The sequence below is a fragment of the Metopolophium dirhodum genome, chromosome 3 (genome assembly GCF_019925205.1).
Source record: "Metopolophium dirhodum isolate CAU chromosome 3, ASM1992520v1, whole genome shotgun sequence".
NCBI classification, from domain to species: Eukaryota; Metazoa; Arthropoda; class Insecta; order Hemiptera; family Aphididae; genus Metopolophium; species Metopolophium dirhodum.
The window spans coordinates 37,945,016-37,966,668 of record NC_083562.1 but is presented as its reverse complement, the minus strand read 5'-3'; the positions used below and the strand labels follow the sequence as shown (position 1 = coordinate 37,966,668).

At 29.2% G+C, this 21,653-nt stretch overlaps 3 protein-coding genes across 6 annotated transcripts; 2 read left to right on the top strand and 1 right to left on the bottom strand.

The window, feature by feature from the left end:
* The first annotated feature begins 2,121 nt into the window (after positions 1–2,121).
* LOC132941708 (facilitated trehalose transporter Tret1-like) lies at positions 2,122–9,856 on the top strand. Its single transcript, XM_061009857.1, has 3 exons — positions 2,122–2,357; positions 3,585–3,703; positions 7,430–9,856. The coding sequence occupies exons 2-3, from the start codon at positions 3,658–3,660 to the stop codon at positions 8,860–8,862; spliced, it is 1,479 nt and encodes a 492-aa protein (XP_060865840.1). The 5' UTR covers positions 2,122–2,357; positions 3,585–3,657; the 3' UTR covers positions 8,863–9,856.
* An 808-nt stretch (positions 9,857–10,664) lies between these two features.
* Positions 10,665–15,595, bottom strand: LOC132941812 (uncharacterized). Of its 2 annotated transcripts, none has more exons than XM_061009994.1 (9): positions 15,269–15,595; positions 14,477–14,610; positions 13,961–14,287; positions 13,811–13,891; positions 13,470–13,638; positions 12,795–13,035; positions 12,561–12,692; positions 12,192–12,493; positions 10,665–12,096 (listed from the first exon to the last, which is right to left on the bottom strand). In XM_061009994.1, exons 2-9 carry the CDS (start codon positions 14,605–14,607, stop codon positions 11,959–11,961), a joined length of 1,521 nt encoding a protein of 506 aa, XP_060865977.1. In that variant the 5' UTR covers positions 14,608–14,610; positions 15,269–15,595; the 3' UTR covers positions 10,665–11,958. The 2 variants fall into 2 exon arrangements, with proteins under 2 accessions (XP_060865977.1, XP_060865978.1); XM_061009995.1 differs by lacking the exon at positions 15,269–15,595 and adding an exon at positions 14,695–15,089.
* A 75-nt stretch (positions 15,596–15,670) lies between these two features.
* Positions 15,671–20,305, top strand: LOC132940933 (DNA helicase MCM9-like). Of its 3 annotated transcripts, none has more exons than XM_061008737.1 (13): positions 15,671–15,716; positions 15,929–16,066; positions 16,126–16,304; positions 16,548–16,714; positions 16,970–17,104; positions 17,167–17,273; positions 17,336–17,552; positions 17,617–17,856; positions 17,923–18,069; positions 18,166–18,341; positions 18,418–18,648; positions 18,987–19,156; positions 19,229–20,305. In XM_061008737.1, exons 2-13 carry the CDS (start codon positions 15,972–15,974, stop codon positions 19,927–19,929), a joined length of 2,565 nt encoding a protein of 854 aa, XP_060864720.1. In that variant the 5' UTR covers positions 15,671–15,716; positions 15,929–15,971; the 3' UTR covers positions 19,930–20,305. The 3 variants fall into 3 exon arrangements, with proteins under 3 accessions (XP_060864720.1, XP_060864719.1, XP_060864721.1); XM_061008736.1 differs by lacking the exon at positions 15,671–15,716 and adding an exon at positions 15,748–15,863 and having other exon boundaries at positions 19,229–20,304; XM_061008738.1 differs by lacking the exon at positions 15,671–15,716 and adding an exon at positions 15,766–15,781.
* The last annotated feature ends 1,348 nt before the right edge of the window (positions 20,306–21,653 follow it).

Genomic DNA, 21,653 nt, shown 5'->3' with positions numbered 1-21,653 from the left:
TAAACGATATACCTATATGGCATTTAGTTTTTTTATATTTATCGAACTTTATAAGTGCAGATGGCCCGTTAAGGAAAAATCAGCTTCAACTTACTTTTTCCCATATAGGTAGTTATTTGAAAGTTAAAATTATTGGTACATATTATACTATATGTATTATATATAGGTACATAGGTACATACAAACCAATCAAACAGTTAAATACTTAAGAAAATTGTTTATAAATTATAGTTAATACGTATTAATCCGTATTAATCCTATAACACTAATATTCTAAAAAAAATTATACCTTCAATCCACCAACTAACCTAAACCGGCTAAACCTATAAAAATGTTTGACATTTTATAATTGTATATTTGTATACCTACTCGTTAAACCTAATTTACTTATATAAAATGATATGTAATTTTTTGAATTAAATAATGTGTACTTATCTGATACGTTATAATATTTGTTGATTTATATTTTTAGCATATAAGCACGTATTTGGTATAGGTAGCTTGTGAAAAAAACACGCTCGTGATAGAATGTTCTATCTATTTCCTATACAAATTACACAAATACCGACTTTCTGGTTCTCTACTGTCATATCATGCAGTGGTATGGGAAAAAAGCAAATATTAATTGGTATTAATAACAAATAAGTAATTATTTAAACTGATTTTAATAATAAATAATTTAAGTACGTAACCAAAACCGCGAATATTAATATAAAAAGCGCAACGTACTTTCAGCACAACCATTCAATTTTTGGAGAAAATCATAATTTATAAACCAACATGATAGGTAATAGGTATATCATATATTGAGTACGCACTATGCACTATTAACTGTGTAATTCATTATTATTATTAGGGCAGATGACTTGTAGCTCCACAAAAGCACTAAATATGCGAGAACTTATGCACTTAAAATCCTATAATATGCACTAAAACATTTTTTCTAACATTTTTTTTAAAAATCATACTTGAATAAAAGTCCGCATAGGGTTCTCTGTAGTGGTGATGTCGTATGGTGTATGACGTTAGATAGTAAACGAGTATCTATCTATTGATAAAATTAATTACATCAAATGTATTATATTATTGACTTGTCGGCGATCTTAAAGCGCTTCTAGAAAAAACGTGAGCCCGCGGTCAGTCAATAATATTATACGACAAACATTTTTTAAATTTTTATCCAAACATTTTGACTGTACCTATTGTTTGAAATAAAAATGTCGGTGTCGAAAAAATTGATTTAAATTAAATATGTTTAAAAAAGTATAAAATTATAAAATATGCCCTAAAATCAAAAAAAAGACTCAAAATATGCATTTATATGCAAAATAAAATTGAAAAACTAGCTTTGTGAAAGCATGAAACGTATTTGTTTCGTACTCTGCTATTTTTGTGACTGTGCAAAACAGATATGCAAATGCTACAAGTCCTCTGCCCTAACTATTATATTTATGTATACTATTAATTTATTGCATTAACTATCGATATAATATGGTAGGTAGACTATTGCTGGTTGTCAAGCACCGACGTCAATGGTTCCACCGTTTATCGATAAAAGTCTATTATTAGAAAACGTAACAATTATTGTCAATTGTCATCATCAAAATATATAATAGTAAATTCAATTTTAAGTGACCGATATTATAATTTTGTAAATATAAATATTAACGTGATATATAAGTCACATAATATTTTTTTAAAAAATACATTAAATAAGTATTGAAATAATTGTGGGTGGGAGGGTCCGGACCCTATGTAGGTCTTATGACTTTGTAATCATATAAAATAAAATATAAACCAAAATAATACATATATAATAATATGTATATCTAAAATAATTTACTAATCAGAATCTAATGAGTACATAAAGCTTTAATTTGTGTGTGCACACATCATGCATATTATTTATATCAAATTTAATTGTTTGGTAATTATTAAATTTTTAATAGTATACAATTGTATATTTATTATGCTTTGTAATCTTAGACTAAAATATATAGTACCGTGTTTAAAAATAACTACATATTGATGACTGTATCATAATTATTATATTATATAATATTAAATTGTATAGATGATTTACAAAAACGGTTAGCTCGAAATGTTACAGTGGGGAAATGGATGAATGATATACATCACACATTTTATACATTTGTGTTATAGTATAGCCAATCGAGTGTTTGACAGAACATGAACGTACCCGCTGTGACTTTTTTATGCATTTATATCCGATGAATAATTAGTATTTAGTTTAGCTATAATAATTGTAATTATTATTCAACTTAAATATCGTGAGTCGTTATTTCTTTCATCGAGAGGAACTTCGGTTCAAATTATATTATGATTGCAAATACCACGTGAGTATTATAACATATAGTCAAAACCTACGGATCTTTCCCGTTATATGCGTATACCATTTCGGCATTTCTTACTTTACGGGACACCCTTTTTTTTTGGGGGGGGGGGGGGGCGTCAGTGATGCCAGCGTTGCCACTCGCTCGCTGCGCTACGCTCGGACAAACAAATCGAAAATATTTATACTTACACCCCAAGTTGGGCACTAATTATGTAATGTTTCCGTCGAAAATATTTTTATTGGTAAATTTGTTAGGAGTGTGGGGAGAAAGCTTAAGCTTAAGAGACCCACAGCTTTATAATATGACATAATATGCTACAGAATATTTATACCCTCATCCCTCCACCTAATATTAGCTAAGATTTCCGTCTATGGACATATAGTGTGATTATATAATAATATATTATTGTATGTAGTTGAGTAGTTTAAATTGTATATACATATCGTCATATTATTGTACAGATTGTAAATTGGCAGGTTTTAAATAATAAAAAAAATTGTATTTATACTATATATAGATAAATACACAGATCTTGCGACTGGTATACTTGTACTTACTGAAATGGATACCTATTTTTATTTCTATATCGTTACGTTACACCATTTATTTTAAGGTCACAAATTATTGATCTTGAAAACGTTAAAAAATTTAAATATTTTCAAAAAAATAATTGTATAATACATGGTTCTTAGATTCTGGGCTGAGCGGAAGAATGTATTGTATTTACAATGTGTGTTTTTTTCTGTTTGTCATAAACATTTGGGGTAGTAAAAATGGTCCAATTTTTATCATCAGTATTTTTTTTTATAGAAAAGTGAATCTAGTTGGTACTTTTAAGTACGTTAAAAGGTCAAAATTGAAAATTCCCAGTAGTTCTAAAAATTCTTTTTTGTAGCTAACAATACAAATTTTAATAGAAGATTCCCAACAAATTTTCCTACATCTATTAAAAAAAAGTTCACCTGAAAGCTATAAGCTGTTTATAGCCATAAGATATTTTCAAATTTCATTAATTTTTTTAATTAAATTTGATTATTTATACAAGTATGCTAGGATGACACAACTTCTCTACTCAGAACCGTTTTTAAATAATTTATAATTATCGTCCTTCCGAGCATTTTAATTTATTCAATTGTACGACATTCAAGTTAAAAACGATAAAAGACACCCTGTAAAGTCGTATTCAATGAAATGTATCAAATGATTTAATTGTGTTTTTTGTTACAGGTAACATAATTACTTATATTATATGTACAATAATTAGTGCATTTGACGAAGAAGAACCGAAATACTTTCAAAGATGCTTAAATCAGGAGTTCATAGACAAATATACGCCACTATAGCGGGTAAGAGCACATGTATAGACTAGCATGCTATAATACAATAGTAATACAATTACTTCTAGATGTTAGTTATGATAGGCATTTAATTTGTAAGCACAAAACAATAATACATATACATAAATTGAAATAAAAATATCAAAAATTGTTTGGGGGATTATATTTTTGAAATGTTTGAAAAAGCTATTTTTCTAAACATTTAAACAAGTATTAAAATATATAAAAAACGTTTACCAGACTAGACATGCAGGTTAAGATTTAAAATTCTTAGCGGATCATTGTTTTTTTTTTTGTGTGTTATCACCGTTTGGGCAGTAAAAATGCTTCAATTTTCTACTTCAGTATATTTACTGATTACTGATAGAAAAGTGAATCTTTATAGTGAATCTAGATAAATTCAAAATAATTTTTAAAAACAAAAAAAAAATTTAGAAAAAATGGAGATTCTTACACAAAGCCAGTTTTTGTCTGAATCGATTTTTATTTTTGGTATAACTCTATGAATATATAATATAATATTAGTTGCAATTGCAACTAAAAAATCTAATATACATATATATATAAATAAATTATAAACACAATTTTTTTTATACACAAGTTAAAATTGATTCTGTATTTGAAAACTGGTAGTTCGTTTATTATATATTATATAATAAATTGGTAAATTAATTTTTCTACAATTTATTAAGAAAATATTATTTTTACAAAACTAAAAACTCGATCCTGTCATGTTATACTCAATTTATTTAATTTTATTGTTCTTATAAACAAGATCGAAATAAGTAGCTAGGTATTTTGAGAATTCCAAAAAAAGAATTATTGTTCAACGTATTTTATTTATTTTTTTATGTATCTCATCAAATCAACACTTTCAAACAAACTGTTGAAAAAAATTGCATTTAATAAATTCATTTACTGCTAAGGAGTAAGGGGGGTACTATCTAGCTAAGGTAATACTTTTGATACACCTAGTTTTCAGTGGCGTATTGAGGAATTTGTCATGGGGAGGGTCCAGATAATTTAAAAAGATCTCTCTGGAGTGGCTGTAGATACTGGTAATGTTCAAAACTACAAAATGTTTTAATTAAAAAATTAACCGGTATTTTTAAACCATTTTTGGTACCAAACTGATAACAAAAAAAAATCACGATATTAATTGAAAATGTTGATAACCAAAGCTTCAAAATTATTTTACAAAATCCTTCGTATCACATGTGAGAGACACGAGTCAATGGGGGGTCCCATTTTTTTGTCATGTAGGTATAATACATACAACTATACAAAATAACTAATTTATTTTGAATTATGGCTTATGACTTTCCAACTAACCAAAATACTGCAGTAGATATAATTATATAAATAAAGTACCTACATTCTGATATACAACAATTATATTTGTAATTTTTATTTGTAAGGAATTTATTGTGTTACTATACAGGCGACATTACAATATTATTATAACAAATCCACTTAGATATTATCTATCTAAAACTCTGAAATATAATATGTAATCTTTAAAAACAGAATGAGTCATATTATACTATATACTGTCAAAACTGTGATATTAATATTAATCTCTCCCGTATTTTGTACATAATTTTAAATAGGTTAAATTGTTTTCAGTACTAACATAAATATAACTTACAAGTATCTACCTATAATATAGAAGTCTTAATAGTTAATACTGAATACTGATATAGAAATATTAATCATTATTATTCAAATACAACAATATAACTGGAATCTGGAACACTAGGTTATACATTTCGAGATAACTAAGCATAATTAGGTATTATTATTATAGTTCACGTATATGGTGAATATCAATATAATATTATACTTTAATTAGATAGCTCCATAATGCGTATACTAAATGCATTTAGATTAATCAAATAATTTAATTGGCACATGAAATGATTAACATATAGAGCGATTAAAGTTTATGTTAAAATAATAATATACTTATGACTTATCGTCACCAATTAAAACCTTGTGCAGTTTATAGTTTTAGTAGGACGTATGACGTTTGCATTATTATAAACGTTGACTACGTGAATAAAAACAAACCAAAATTTCATCAACTTTTTATTAATATATTATAAACAAGAAGTCATCGAACCGATAATGGTCTGCTTGCACATTTCATAATATTATGCAATTACAAATTACAATGTTTTTAAGGTAGGTTCCTATGTAGCTGGACTCCGGAGTATACAATAGGGACTAGGGAGAGATGTGGACTCTGTTTTAGAAATCTTATCACTTCACTAGATCAATCGGTACGTTGGAATGAAAACACGTCTAAATTCCTATGTTTCACGTTTGTTAGATAAATACAGAAAATCACCACTCACAATCCCCTTAAAGATAATAACAGATTCTAAAACACTAATTGTTTTCAACATTTAACGAAGCAAATTAAAAAATACCTATTAAATTTTATTTTAACAACTGTTACAGATTTGATATAAAATATTTATTAATTTCGGTTGTATTTAATTTCATTTTCATTAAGTACAAAAACCAGGTCATCGCCCAACTGTAAATAACGTGATCAGAAAGTATGTTTTTCTTTACTCCTTATAATACTGATAACTGACCTTATAATAAGTCTTGACACTTGTTAAAAAATAAATAGATGCTGTATAAAATATAAATAAGAAGTGTTGCAAGCAGCGTACGATTTGTACATACAAACATAAATAGGTAACATATTTTTTTTTAATAGACAAAATTAAATATTAACTATTTATATAGAATATAAACAATAATTATTTACTTACACATATAAATTAAGTATTAACATAGTAACAAATAGATGCGCAGATATTATCTCACCACAAATAATAATTATTAAGAAAAAATCGACCATAAAAATGTTTTTTTTTGTCAAATATAGTACTTAGGCATTGTTGGCCGTGGAGACATGGTTTTGGTATAAAAATAAACACGAAAAGTTGTACTAAAAATAACAGATTTTTGAAATTTATTTTCTAATCAATTTTATTTGCATATTTTGAAGTTTTTTAAAAATCATATAAATTTGGAAAATTTAGATATCGAATTTGGTATCTATAGATCTTTTTAAATTTAATTAAATAGTAGTAATTACTAATATTAGTACTTATAGTTATCAATATTGCCATGTGATTTATAAATATAGAATTTATGATTGCATTTATAGTTTAATATAACAAGACGTTAGGCATTAGGCATAGTGGCGCAGATTATGTTCAATGAAATGTTTGGAATTTAGAAATCCTATATATATTTACATTTTGTGAAACAGATCAGATCCTCAAACGAATGCGACTTGGATCTTGAATCTTACTCTTACATAACGTTTAATATTTTCTGCATAAAGGTCTTCACACACTGCAGCGGTGGCGGTAAATTGTGCTCAGACTCATTTTACCGCCACCGCTACTGCTGCAGTGTGGGGAAGTAAGTGGATACTTTATTAGTTTAATATAATATGTGATTAAGATACTTACGCGGTTCATTACGACATAATAATATATTATAAATCATTAATATAGTAATAAGGGTATAGTGTTACCACTGGGTGACTCTTCTCATCAAATAATCATGTATCTATTTTTTTTCTATTACCGCATTTTCTTATTGTTCCTAAAGAAACAGATTGAATATACCGTATAAATAATAAAAATTAAAATAAAAAAAAATATTATTATAACATTTATAACCCACTCTCATATGATATTATTATAGCGTCCATGTCGATATTCATCAGTGGCATGTGGCTGGGATGGCCCAGCTCAGCATCCGAGAAGTTCATGAAGCACGAGACGGGCGACCTACACGTGACTTACGACCAGCTATCGTGGATAGTGTGCATGATGGACCTGGGCAACTTCATCAGCCCGCTGTTCGGCGGCTACCTGATGGACCGGTACGGTCGGAAGATGGTGATCACTGCGCTCGGCCCGCTGTTCATCATCTCCTGGTCGCTGACGCTGTTCGTGCCCACTACGGTCGCCCTGTACACGGCCAGGATGATGGCGGGCATGGGCAAGGGCATCTCGTACACGGTGGTGCCGGTGTTCCTGGGCGAGATCGCGGGCGTTAGCATCCGCGGCGCCCTGGGCAGCGTGTTCACCATACAGCTCAGCTGCGGCGTCCTGTTCGAAGTGATCGTCGGCCCGTACGTGTCGTACCACACGCTCAACGCTACGTCCGCCGTCGTGCCCGTGCTGTTCTTTGCCGCGTTCCTCTGGGTGCCCGAGTCGCCGTACTACCTGCTCAAGGTGGGCCGGGCGGCCGACGCGGCCCGATGCCTGCGCTGGTACAGGGGTTGCGACGGCGATAGTGGTAGCGGCGACGACGACGACGGAGACGCAACCGTGGCCGCGGAGCTCCGTCTGATGGATGCCAACGTGCGGAAGGACATGGAAAACGGGTCGGCGTTCGGTGAGCTGTTCACCAACAGGAACAACTTCCGCGCGCTGGCCGTCGTGATGGTGGCGTGCATGGGACAGCGCGCCGGAGGCATCAGCAGCCTGACCGCGTACTCTGCGCTCATACTGCCCGAACCGTCGCCCATCATGGGCAAGTTCGAGTTCATAATCGCGTTCGCCGTCGTCCTGGTGGTGGTCAACTTCGTCGGGCTGGCCCTGGTCGACCGAGTGGGCCGGAAGCCACTGCTGATCGCCTCCGAGGCGGGCCTGGGATTGGTGACGTTCGTCTTCGGCGTCTACTACTTCGCCGCCGAGCACTTCCCCGTCGCCGCCGCCGCGTACCGGTGGCTGCCGTACGCGTGCCACACCACTTTCGCCGCCACGTTCTCCATAGGGATCGGCTTCATACCGGTGGTGTTCCTCGGCGAGATGTTCCCGGTCAACGTCCGGTCCCGGTGCTCGGCGTTCGCGTCCGTCACGCTCGCATTCTTCTCGTTCGTGTCCAACAAGACGTTCCTGGTTGTCTCGCACGGGTACGGTTATTACACCATGTTCTGGACGTTCTCCGCCGTCAACTTTGCCTGCGCGTATTTCTCGCACAGGTACGCGGTCGAGACCACCGGCAAGACGTTCTTGGAGATCCAAGACATCCTGGACGACAGCGTCAGAAACGGACCGGGCACGCGGAGGAGGAATGCGAAAAGACCGCAAGTCATCGCCTACGACAACTCGTCGGTCGACATTTAAATATATTATATACCTACTAAATTGTCTGTTATGCTATATACATAAAACATTATATATTATATTAGGTACCTATATTAAATTATATATTGGGACACCTATATCTCCAATCCTCCGCGAGTCCGAGCGAGATCGCGGGTTTTAATATTATTGGTATATACATATAGGGATGCGTATAATATATATAATAGGGGTGGTTATTACTGTAGGGTGGTTCCGTATAATAACATTGGTTGTTTTAAAAAGTATTATCGACGTTTTTGAAAATGTTGTCCATATAATTCATACCCACTACAAAACAACATAATAATATGTTATAATTATTACTATTATTATTATTATGTTTATTATTCTTGAAAAACATTTATTTTTTTACGCTTCTTAATTTGTTTAATGGCATTGTAGTTGTTTTGTACCTATAGATACCTACATTTACATGTAGGTCACGTCATTGACATATTCCTGAATAAGTGTACCTGTACTTGTAATTTTTTCATAATATGTTGTGTCACATAATGACTTAGAATTATAATCTAATAAAATATTTTTAGAGATAATGAGTGCTTACAGTTGAAAACTCACCCTGTGATATAGATACAAAAAAATAGGTAGGTATTAGGTATATAGATGCTAGATAGATATTATAGTAGTGTTGCAGGACCCGGCAATCTGCAGCAATATTGCTAGACTTAATTTCTAACAACCAATTGGATATAGATAGGTGCCCACCAATATCTTTAAAATTATAGGTGGGCAAAATATTATATTACGTATTTATTTGTATTAATATGTATTATGTTTGAAACGATTTAGACGTTCTAACAATGTTTCTTTTAACCACATACGGCATGCTCAAATGAATTAATTAATAATTATTTGTTTAGATAAAATATATTATATTTGTATTTTTAACTTTACACTTTAAACTTGTTTCAAAAAATTTGTTACGAGGTGAAATGTTTAATATTTGTACAAAGTTGTGTTTATTATATAATGAATGTAATTTATTTGAATAAAAGAAATAAATACGTATTTCACAGTTTTTCTTGGCCCTATTATTCTTTACCCTATAGGTAATGATGGACGATGGTTGATGTTTCAGTAGTAGAGATGTAGAATATTTCACATTTCCGTGCTACTTATCTATATAAAATTATTATAATACTGTTAAATATTGTATTAATACTATAATATATCAGACAACAATTATTATTGTCAACTTTCCTTTCCAAATTATAAAGTGTACTGAATATTTTATACTTGTTTCCATGAGAGGTGTAAAACTACCATAGGTGGGTGTCAGAATAATTTTGCATCATAATTTTTAAAACATTAATTTACCTAGGTTTCAAAAAAAAAAAAATTGAAAATTCGCTAGCACAAAATACCGAAAATCGTGAACTTTGTAAGGCTATACCATAAAAACTAATTATTTCTGGCAATTAATTTTTGCACCATCGTTCGTAATTGGTTGTAATAATTCATATAGGTGTCCAAAAAAAAATTAAAAATATTGCATGGGCGTCAACTAGATTTATAAAGCTAAACAACAAATATTTTGTTTGAAAAAAATTTACAACCAACCCTGTGTATTTGGTTCTCTTTATATTATGTTGAGGGGGAGGGGAGTGTCATGCCAATTTCAAAGCTTGGCAAAAAAACTTCAATTTTTTATATCAAAGTTCAGCCAATACCATTAGTTTTTTTTAATAAAAACATTTTTTTACATGAGTTTTAAAATGTTGTTGTATATCAGCGATCCAAAAGATAATGGTTTGTTATAAAGTTGAAGTCAATTCCAACAATGAATAAAATAATAGTGTATTTTCAGTAATTATAAAGTGTACAAAAGTCGTATACCTAATATGTGTGTGTATGTGGCTGAGTGATGTGAAGGTGCTCTGGGCTCATTATTTAATACTTAAATCATATAGTTTGTAATGACTATTATAGATTTGTTAAACAACTTATAAATTATATATAAATATGTTACAAATTTTTCATCAAAAATCAAAATAAATTTCATGAAATTTTAAAACCCTAGTTATAAGTGTTAAAATATAAATTAAAAATAATTAATGATTCAAATTTGTTAAAACCTTTACCTAATACCTAGGTATGTACTTTTTAGAAATTAAAATGTTACCTATTATTTTTTAGATGGTATAATTCCGAAATCAGTAGTCAATTATGATTTCTGACTACTACCTGAATTTCATTCATTGTGACTACAACCAGCTTTTCTTATGAAAAATATTGAGAATAAATAACAATAGTATAATCTAATTTGTCAGAAGGTATTTTTATAATGTTTTAATAATTTAATATCTATACAGAATAAATGCATTGAACAATGCTTCTTCTGTCAAAAGTCAAAACCGATTATATTTCTATAAATATATAAAATAATTTATATTGGATATAAATTTATTAAATGGTTTGTATAATCAACAGCCATAGTATATTTTTATATTAGTGGTCACTCTTTAGTTAGTAGTTACAATGAAATATTAAACAATGAATATTATATGGCGATACTATACAATATGAGTGTAATACAGAAATGTGGGATTTTACTATTGTACTCTTTTTATATTTATGACATGAAAATTATTAAAACATACATGATACCAGGTGATTATTTTATCATTGAACACTCCTTATTTCAAAAAGTATAAATATTTTTAAAAAAATTGTTTACATGGTTTCTAATTATTTAAAAATATAGGCACATATTTTTTTTATCCTTTTTTGCTTTTCTGAATGACTTTATATAGTTTTAATTTCATATTCTAAACCAGAATTTTTTAAATAATGAGTGTCCTACATCAAATGAATCACCGGGTAAAAATTATAATATTAAATATGTACAAAATAATTTAAAATAATAATAATCTTATATAATAAAATAGTAACAAATACATACCATATTGGTTAATATTTGTTTTACATGTTTCTTTTTCATACTCCGACACATTTACTTATAATTTAATTATAATTTCTTATAAAAACTGAACCACTCACTAAATATACAGCAAATTGTGGAATATCAAATATCACAATATAAAATATTCATATTAAATTAGTTGTTTCTAAACTTTAACCATCATAATACGTGCCAGTATCTTCATCACAGAGTCCATACAGTTCACTATAGTAAACTGTTAAAGAGTTATACCTTGAATTAAGCATATTCTGTTGTACTTCAATAAAACCATCTTCTGCAGATTGAATACACTGAACAAATATAATGTTTATCATGTTTAATATGTTATTATTTGGTAATATTACATATTATAACTAATTACTATAAACATATAATTTGGTCTTACATCAAAAATATTAGTATTCTTTGGTAAATGTAGCGCAATATTTGATGTTATTTGTCGTGTCAAACTCATCATTTGTTTTATGCCGCCTTTCTCGGGCATTATGTAACTTAGTTTGTACTCTTCAGGGTCCATAAGATCAGGTCCACCCCAAGGTGGTGACAAAAACACAACATCACCTTTAAGAGTTGGTGCTAAAGTAAAGTAATCGCCTATGATGAATTGAATTCTATCTGCAACACCATATAACTCTGCGTTGTGACGGGCTATTTCAATTTTTTTTGGATCAATATCAATAGCTATAACTGAAATACAAAATAAAGTATATTTTGTTAGTGGTATGTGTGAAACATATGACGTTTTAAGACTTACCGAGCTCACAAGTCTTAGCAAATTGAATAACATTACTGCCAGCTCCACAAAATGGATCAATAAGCAAATGGCAACTACATCGTTCAGCTATATGAATGCTTATTATTTCAGGAGTGACAGAATACCAACTCTCTGAAACCAATTATAAGACATTTCAAATATATAAAGAGTATGGATGTTAAATTATTACAAACTATTTAATTAAAATCTGCATATATAAACTTATAAAAATACCTTCATCTAATTGTATCCCTTTATCAAATCGAGAAAACAACAAATATCTTTTTTTCCAATATTTCAACAATTTAGGTTCATTTTGCAAATAGCTATAGCCCAATTTATCCATTTCTTCAATATTATTTTTTTCTTTTATATCTTTCCATTCTTTTTTTTTTAATGCTTTTTTACTTTTGACTTCACTCTTTACACAATCGTCAGAATTACTTAATAACAAGTTATCATCAGATCCTTTACACTAAAAATATAAAAACAACTCTTTATTAAAAATAAATAAAATAGAAATAAACTTGATCATGAAAATGAGCTGACTTTTATTCTTCATTAATAATAGAGATTAACTAATAACTTATAATAGCTCATATTATTAACTTGAAAACAAAAATTGATCAAAATTTAATGATGTATTAAAATTACAATTAAAAAAAAAAAATATGAAATGTTTAATTTATATACTTGTCACACATAGTACAAGATTTAAATAAATACCTGATATAAAGAAAACGATGTGTTAACTGTTAACTATAAACCAACGCTGGAAGAATTTGATTAAGTATGCCTTATATTTACTCAAACCGAGTTTTTTTTTTAACAATATCAGATCATTACATTCTATAAGCAATAATATTTGTAAACAATGTTTTTTAAAGATAAAAGTTAGTTAAAACTCACCATCTTTGGAAACCTGTACACATTTAGATGACGAGTAGATTTAATAATGTTTTTTTTAAGATATTGAACAAATCCCATATCAAAGATATTTTGATCATTATAAATATATCCAATTATACTTATTGCCCGATAAGCTTTGGAAAGTTGACTGTTCGCTTGTTGAAAATTTCTAAAAAAAATAAACTTTATAAAAACAAAACTAACTCAATGATAATTTGTTGAACAATAAATAGGTAGTGGTTTTCTTTAAAAATAGTAGGTAAGTAATCAATTTATATGTACACAATAATAATATTTAGGTATTGATTCTATTCTTTGATATATTTTACTAATTCACTTACTTATATTTGTAAAGAAATTCAAAATTTGTAATATGATCATCATTAACAAGTTCTTTGCTATGACTCCACCCATCATTCTCACTGTTAGAACATAAAAATAATTCAAATTTTATTATTGATAAAAACAATTTTTTTTTAATAATATCTTACGAATTCTCAGAGGTAGACATCTCAGTTTCCGAAACAGTAGAACCAATCTCATTTATAAACTTCCAATATAACAGATTATACTGTTGTTCCTTATGATTCTGATATAACTCTTCAGGGTCTGTTGGAAGGTCATCCAATGTGCAACTCCCATACAATTTTATCCAAGATTCATTTACAAAGTTTTCACCGTTTTTTTCCCAATATGCATACCATTCAGCATGTTGTTGATATTCATCAGTACTTAAATTTGTAAACTGCTCCTGAACAATTGCGCACTCGTCTTCTTTATTAGATTCCGTCTGCTTAATACATCTTGTATCTAATTTACTAAAGCAAAAAATACAATTTAAAAATAGATAAAATAAATAGTGTTTACATTTATACAATTAAAAATCAACTGTTTATTCAGTTGACTTTGAATTAAAAATGTATTAAACAATATGGCCTAATATATCCCTAATCTTCACTTAACATTAAATAAACAATTTAATATTTTAATTGATAATTTATATGTACTTTAAATAACTTCGGGCCAAAAGGCGACTGCATAATAGCTTGACATACTGATTTTTTGAAGTATTGGCATGAAATGATATTTCTGCAAGTATTTCATATTTACAGCTAGTGTCAGAATTTAAGTTATTCATATTCTGCAAATTAAAAAATATTAATAATTGTAATTTTTTGTTTATAAACAAACATAAAAATTAAACTTATAAACATTCATACAATACCCGGTAAAATGTTAGTAAACGCTAACCGACTGATAACAGATTTATTACTGGCAGAATTCGGCCGGTAAAGTGTCGGTTAACTTTAACCGGACATTGTGAGAACAGCACTTAATTAGATTATAAAAATCAAACTAGGAAATATGTTTACATCAAAAGTCAAAACTAGTGAATTGCTAAAAAAACATAAGCTAAATGTATAATTTAAGAGGATGTCAGCGCATCATTTGTTTTCAAACATAGAGAATAATATTTTTGAAAGAATGACATATCGATTTGCTTAAATATTGTCTTAAAACAATTTAAACATAATTTAAATTTACAACATTTTTTTGTTTATTTTGAAAGTTGAATACAAAGTCAAATAACAATAAAATATAAAATCTATGTCATTCCCTCAAAAATATTATTCTTTATCTTTTTTGTGATAAGGGATTTTACTCTAAGATTATAGGTACTTAAAAAAAAATTTAAAAAATGATTCTGCGTTAATGCGATTTGTCTATGTTGCGCGTGGTACAGAGAGAAAAAACAAATAGTGCGGTGAAATTCCCATAATTTAGTGTTTTACACTTACACAATATTATAAATTACTTCAAAATATTTTTTGTCTACAGCTGCAATACAAAAAGTTCCGAATAGTAACCACAGAATTATTCTGTCCACCTACTACCATAGTCTATAATATTATATTATATTGGTAGTAGGTACATGAAATATGAATTTATACAAATTATTTTCTTCCTTGAAAATCTTGAACAATGATCAAAATATTACGATATTTTATGAAGACGACTACCGTCCAGTAGGTATAGACTGAAATATGAAATATGAATATTGAATATTGTTCAATGATTAATGAAGATAAATCATAAATCCATAATATAGTAAATACTTAATACAGTTTGTACCGCGCTAGGGCTATTAGCACGATTTAAGATAGTACTATCTATAGCCGTGGACAGTAGAATGGAAATCAGAAAACAAACAAAATTGACAATAATATGATACTATTTATTCCACAGGTATTTGATAATATTATTGACAATTTGATATTTTGGCGGTTTTCAAATGCAATGATAAGAAAAAAGTAATTTAAATTTCGAAGTACCTAATTACTATTTAGTATTTACTATTTACACATTAATCATATTATTTGATATTTATCCATGGTACCTACTTACCACTTGTGAGTTTTAAGAATTATTTGATTGATTTCTGAAATAACTTTTTACAGCAAACAAATTGTATGAATTACATAAGTCTCCACATTAAATATAATGTTCGAAGAGTACCTGTACACTTACCACGAAAATGACCTGTTCGATATACTAAAATCCGAAGACAAAAAGCAGCACTATTCGTTAACAATTAAGTATGTTGTCATTAAATATTTTAACTTACAAATTCATTAGCAACTGTATGGGTTTTTAGTTTTTTAACACTTTTTGAGAAAAACGCCAAATTAGGAGAAGAAATACTGGAGGATTCAATTAATTTGCTCGAACAGTTTGACAAAGATTTGATATTTGTTCAAAAAGCTTTGAAAAAAAATAACAAAGATAACACAGTCAAACTCAGGGTTAAAAAAAAAGTACACACTCGGATCACTGGTTTGTAATTTTGTATTATTGTCCTATTGATTCTAACATTGAACATACATTTGTATTTGAAATAATTTACTTTCTTGTTTATTTATTTACCTATATTTCACAGAGCGAATATATATTATACAATTATTATTGTTTTTGGATAGATATTAATATGTTTAAATACTTGATTAGTATTACTATGTTTATTTTATAATAAATCAAAAGTTGGTGAGCTTGTAAATAATTTTGGTTTTTATTATGTAGCATTACCATTGTGTCCAGAACTTCATCGTACAATATTTCCACGCAATGAAGATATTGGTTCATTTTTACGTGTCAATGGTACTGTCGTACGAACTGTTTTGCCCAAGTTATTAGAGTACAAAAGAGCTTATTACTGTTCCAAATGTAAAGAACCATTTGACGTAAAGGTATAATTAAAATTGTTAATATTTCTAGTCTATAGTTAATATTTTATATTTATGGTGTATGGACTTGTAGTGATTGTCCTAAAGGCTCAATATATAAAGTAAGCACCTTACTATTAAAATTACCACATTATAAATTAATTATTATGTAGGTACCTAAAATAATAATATTAATACAGATACTTTTATTTTTTATACTTCCTTTTACTTGTTAGGTAGATATATTTTATAATTATAAATTATTATGTTCTTTTTAAGATTGATTATGAACAATTTAACAAATTGATAGTTCCTTTAAGATGCCCCAACTTAGAAGGCTGTCCTGGTACTAATTTAAAGCCATTGAAAGATGAAGATCAATACATAAAAGATTATCAAGAAATTAAAATTCAAGTAAGTGTACATTTACAATATTTGAGCATTAAAAATATTAAAACATTAGTTTAATATCTTAGGAACAAATTGGTAAAGTAGGCCTTGGAGCAATGCCTCGCTCAATGTGGGTATCGTTAGAAGATGATTTGGTCGATAAGTGTAAACCTGGTGATGATGTTATAATATGGTAAAAATGAGAGCACTACATATTTTTATTTGAATTTATAATGTGTTAAATTATTATTTTAGTGGTACCGTTATTCGAAGATGGCATCAAACTATCGAAAACTCTTATATCGACATAGAATTATGCTTCAAAGCTAACCACTTGATTGTTTGTAATGATCAACAGTCTGCAATTATGATAACAGATGAATGGGTGCAAGAATTTGAAAAATTTTGGGAAGATAATAAGAACGATTTATTTGCAGCTAGAGATCTTATTATTGCATCAATTAGCCCTCAAGTCAGTTATATTCTAATTATGATTTATTTTCCTATTTAATTTGATTTTTAAACATGAATTTTAGACCTACGGATTGTATACTGCAAAATTAGCCGTTGCTTTAGGTTTAGCTGGTGGAGTGCAACGGCCCGCATCAGAAGGAGGGGGAATTAGAATTCGTGGTGAAACACACCTATTATTAGTTGGTGATCCGGGTACTGGAAAATCGCAGCTACTTAAATTTGCATGGAAAGTTTGTCCTAGATCAATATTTACCACTGGAGTTGGTTCATCAAAAGCAGGACTGACAGTTGCAGCATTCAGGGTTAAAAATTAAATCTGAATAATAGTGACTTAATGTTAATGATTTTTAATTTTTTATTATTAACAGGAAGGGTCTGAATGGCATTTGGAAGCTGGTGCTCTAGTATTGGCTGACGGTGGAATTTGTTGTGTTGATGAGTTTGGGTCATTAAGGGAAGATGATCGTACAGCAATTCATGAAGCTATGGAACAACAATCGATTAGTGTTGCAAAAGTACTTACAATACTGAATCATATAAAAATTATTACTTGTAATTATTATACACCTTTCATTTTTTTAAGAATTAATTTTTTTTTACTACTTTCATAGGCTGGTTTAGTATGTAAACTAGACACTCGTTGTACTGTTATGGCTGCAATGAATCCAAAAAGTAGATATAATTTGAATTTATCCATAACTGATAATATTAAAATTGCCAGTCCACTATTAAGTCGTTTTGACTTAATTTTAATTCTTATAGATACAAAAAATGAAGAATGGGAAAAGTAATATTATTTTTCTTGTGTAAGTTGAATTTTGAACTGATATTATAATATATTATTGTTTAACTTATTTATGTAGAGTTGTATCGTCATATGTGCTTCACGGAAAAAAACCTGGAGCTCATAAAAACAGTACAACATTATGGAATCTAGAAAAACTTCAACACTATTTTTGCACTATAAGGAACATGACTCCTGAGACTACGGAAGATGCTAACACAGTTCTAAGTAAATATTATTGGATGCAACGTCAAAGTACCTTCAGAAATGCTGCTAGAACTAGTGTACGGTTTTTGGAAAGCCTTCTAAGGTATCATATTAATTTAGTTGAAAGAGTATTATAGTTATAAGAAAATGTGGTTGTAAGCCAATGAGTCACTGATTTTAAATCTATTGTTTAAACAATAGTTATTTTTATTTTATCAAATATATTACCTAAATGAATTAATATTTTAATTTTATAATTATTGGTTACTTGTTTAAATTTCTAAGAAAAAATATTATTACCATTTTTTTTTTAAAGTAATAGCATAGTATATATCATGCCTTAAAAGATTTTATAATATATCTATTTAATCATGGTATATATTATGCTATTACTTTTATAACTATTGTAGACTGAATTACATTTTAATTCCATACTTTTAGGTTATCCCAAGCACATGCAAAACTCATGTTTCGTAATCAAGTGCTCGTTCAAGATGCCATAGTTGCTGTGTCACTGATGGAATGTTCAAATGATGATGGGTCTCCAGATAGCATCAATACCTTATATACTAAATTTCCACTATGTCCTAAAGAAACATATATCAAAGAAAGTAATGCATTTTACTATTATTATGAATTTTATTATTATATAGTATTTTTAACAATGTTTTTTTTTTTTGTAGTGGAAACAATTTTAAAAAAGTTATGCTTGGATGAAATTCTTGAAAAGGAAATGGAGCTGTGGTGTAATACATCTTTTATACATTTATCTGACCCAACTTGCTCAAGTATAGATGATGTTAGTACATTGAATACTCTTTCAAAAAGTTCAAACAATAGCTTAACAAACAAAATATCAGAGACCATACAAAATATCAAAATAAAAAAACAAAAAGATTTTTACAAGTCTCAGGTGCACAAAAAAGAAATAATAAAACCGACATCATCTTCAAAAATTAAGAAAATATGTGCTAACTCTCCCAAAAACTCACAAATTATGATTGATGAAGATTCTAATGATGAAGATATTTTTGTCAACAGTACCAGTAAAAATATTACCAACATAACAATAAAATCATCAACCGTGCCTATAACAACTGTAACACCACCAAGGATATCAACAAACATATTTAATAGTCCTTGTTTAAAACGAAAAATTGACTCTTCACAAACACCATCTAGTACTAAATTAGATACAGGACAGTTGGCAAGATTAAAATTGAGCGCATATCGATGCAACAAAAAGCCAACCAGTTCAAACAATGGTCAAGAACAATCAAATACTTTAAATTCACCAACAATCCAAAATGAACCATCTTCAGATTTGTCAAATATTTTCTCATTAGGAGATGAAGACGATTTGTCGTATTTGGATATAGATTGAATGTGTTTTAAACATTACCGCATTACATAAAGTAAAAACAATCTTACCCTTATTCCCTTATCTAAAGATTGTACATATATATTGTTACTTTGTTTTATAACTTATACATAATATTATATATATATTATATTTATATAATTAAATATAATATAAAACAGTTAATTTGTTGTTAAAATACCTATTCTATTACTATTAAAATTTATTTTTTTCAATACTATCCTTAATTTTTGATAATTATAAATACTCTGGATTTAGATTGAAATAAAATAAACAAATTGAGACAGATCAATTTCAAATTAAATGATATTCATCAGATTTTTGTTCTACTAGTATCTGATATGGTTTTTATTTTTAGTTCACTGATTCATAAAATTTATATAATATCACAGTTATGATCTATTTTAATTGATTTTGCTACCATATGTATTTATATTTTATATTACCTATATGAAGTTAATAAATTAAAAAAAAATTACGAACTCGATACATTTTTAGTTACACTTATTACACATTTAAAAATATCAGTAGGTTGCATCAAACAAAGTTTCACCATATAAGAAGATTTTTTTCTTGTACAACTTAATTTATATAATTCAAATTTCATGGAAATTATTTTACCAAACAGTATAGCGAAATAAATGGTCATTGAATTTGAGGTTTGCGTATAAAAGCTTTTAAGTTAGCACCTTTTTAAAATGGTTGTACCTAATATTAGTAACTAATATATAAGTACCTACCTAGTTACCAAATTTCTGTACGTCTGCTAGCGTCTGGTTTCTGCTGTCTAATATCATGATTTAATATTAGTATTATTAACGATGGGTACAATTGTCTAAGTTACAATAGCATGATTGATCAGTGGTGTATACCTGAGGTCAGATCCCCTCCCATTGGCTTTGGAGTGGATAATCTTCCATATTGTGTTTGATGTGATCAATTCATTGTTCCTTATTGTTAAATATTTTACTACCTGAGTAAAAAGTTTTGAGAACGTGGGGATTTTTCAATTTTCCCCTAACCGTTTAGCTATGTTGTTTTATTTTTTTGACCCCCCCCCCCCCTTTCAGAAATTATGTCTGTCAATCTGCATGAACGGCATCGTTTTGTGGATATGACACCCCTCCACCCCCTGATCCGAACGTATTTGTCTTAAAAATGTTTAAGCACGATAAGATTAATTGCGAAGGGGATTTATATTAAGTTGGTTTAGAATTTGGATTATAATTCTGTAAGAGATTTAATTCTAGGTACCTACCTAATGGCGTGGATTAAGCCGTTTTTAAAACGGAAGTTAAATTATGGCATAGATATTTAGAATGAAATAAAATACTTGATGCTCTGTATAACTGCAAAGAGATTGATGTCCAATATTTAAGCTTCTTCAGATTTTTGCGACACTGTCCGTTTCAAAATGTGATTTAAACGAAACTATTGTTCTACGTTAAAACATATTATGTAGGTACCTCCGAAACTTTGTCAACCAATAACCGAGTAAATGGTTTAGCACCGCGGAACATACGTCAACCAGTAGGTAGATACTACAGTCGAAGAAGTAGGTAGGTGCATACAAATAATATTCAAATATAATGTTTGCATAAAAAAAATAAAAGACGGTCGTACCTATATGGTTTTATATTATTATAATGTACTTCGCATCCACATGGTACCTACCTACCCAGGTAAGTAATGTTTACACTTTAACTTTTTTTTGTGACTATACCTAA

What these genes read in the sequence shown, in the direction of transcription:
- LOC132940933 (XM_061008737.1), top strand. Translation starts at nt 15,972, where the DNA reads ATGTTCGAAGAGTACCTGTACACTTACCACGAAAATGACCTGTTCGAT. An exon ending in CACTATTCGTTAACAATTAA is followed by an intron (nt 16,067 to 16,125) that starts GTATGTTGTCAT and finishes ATGGGTTTTTAG; the next exon opens with TTTTTTAACACTTTTTGAGA. An exon ending in AAAAATGAAGAATGGGAAAA is followed by an intron (nt 18,342 to 18,417) that starts GTAATATTATTT and finishes TTATTTATGTAG; the next exon opens with AGTTGTATCGTCATATGTGC.
- LOC132941812 (XM_061009994.1), bottom strand. Translation starts at nt 14,607, where the DNA reads ATGAATAACTTAAATTCTGACACTAGCTGTAAATATGAAATACTTGCA. An exon ending in TTGGCCCGAAGTTATTTAAA is followed by an intron (nt 14,288 to 14,476) that starts GTACATATAAAT and finishes TTTTTGCTTTAG; the next exon opens with TAAATTAGATACAAGATGTA. An exon ending in AGAATACTAATATTTTTGAT is followed by an intron (nt 12,097 to 12,191) that starts GTAAGACCAAAT and finishes ATATTTGTTCAG; the next exon opens with TGTATTCAATCTGCAGAAGA.
- LOC132941708 (XM_061009857.1), top strand. Translation starts at nt 3,658, where the DNA reads ATGCTTAAATCAGGAGTTCATAGACAAATATACGCCACTATAGCGG. An exon ending in AATATACGCCACTATAGCGG is followed by an intron (nt 3,704 to 7,429) that starts GTAAGAGCACAT and finishes ATATTATTATAG; the next exon opens with CGTCCATGTCGATATTCATC.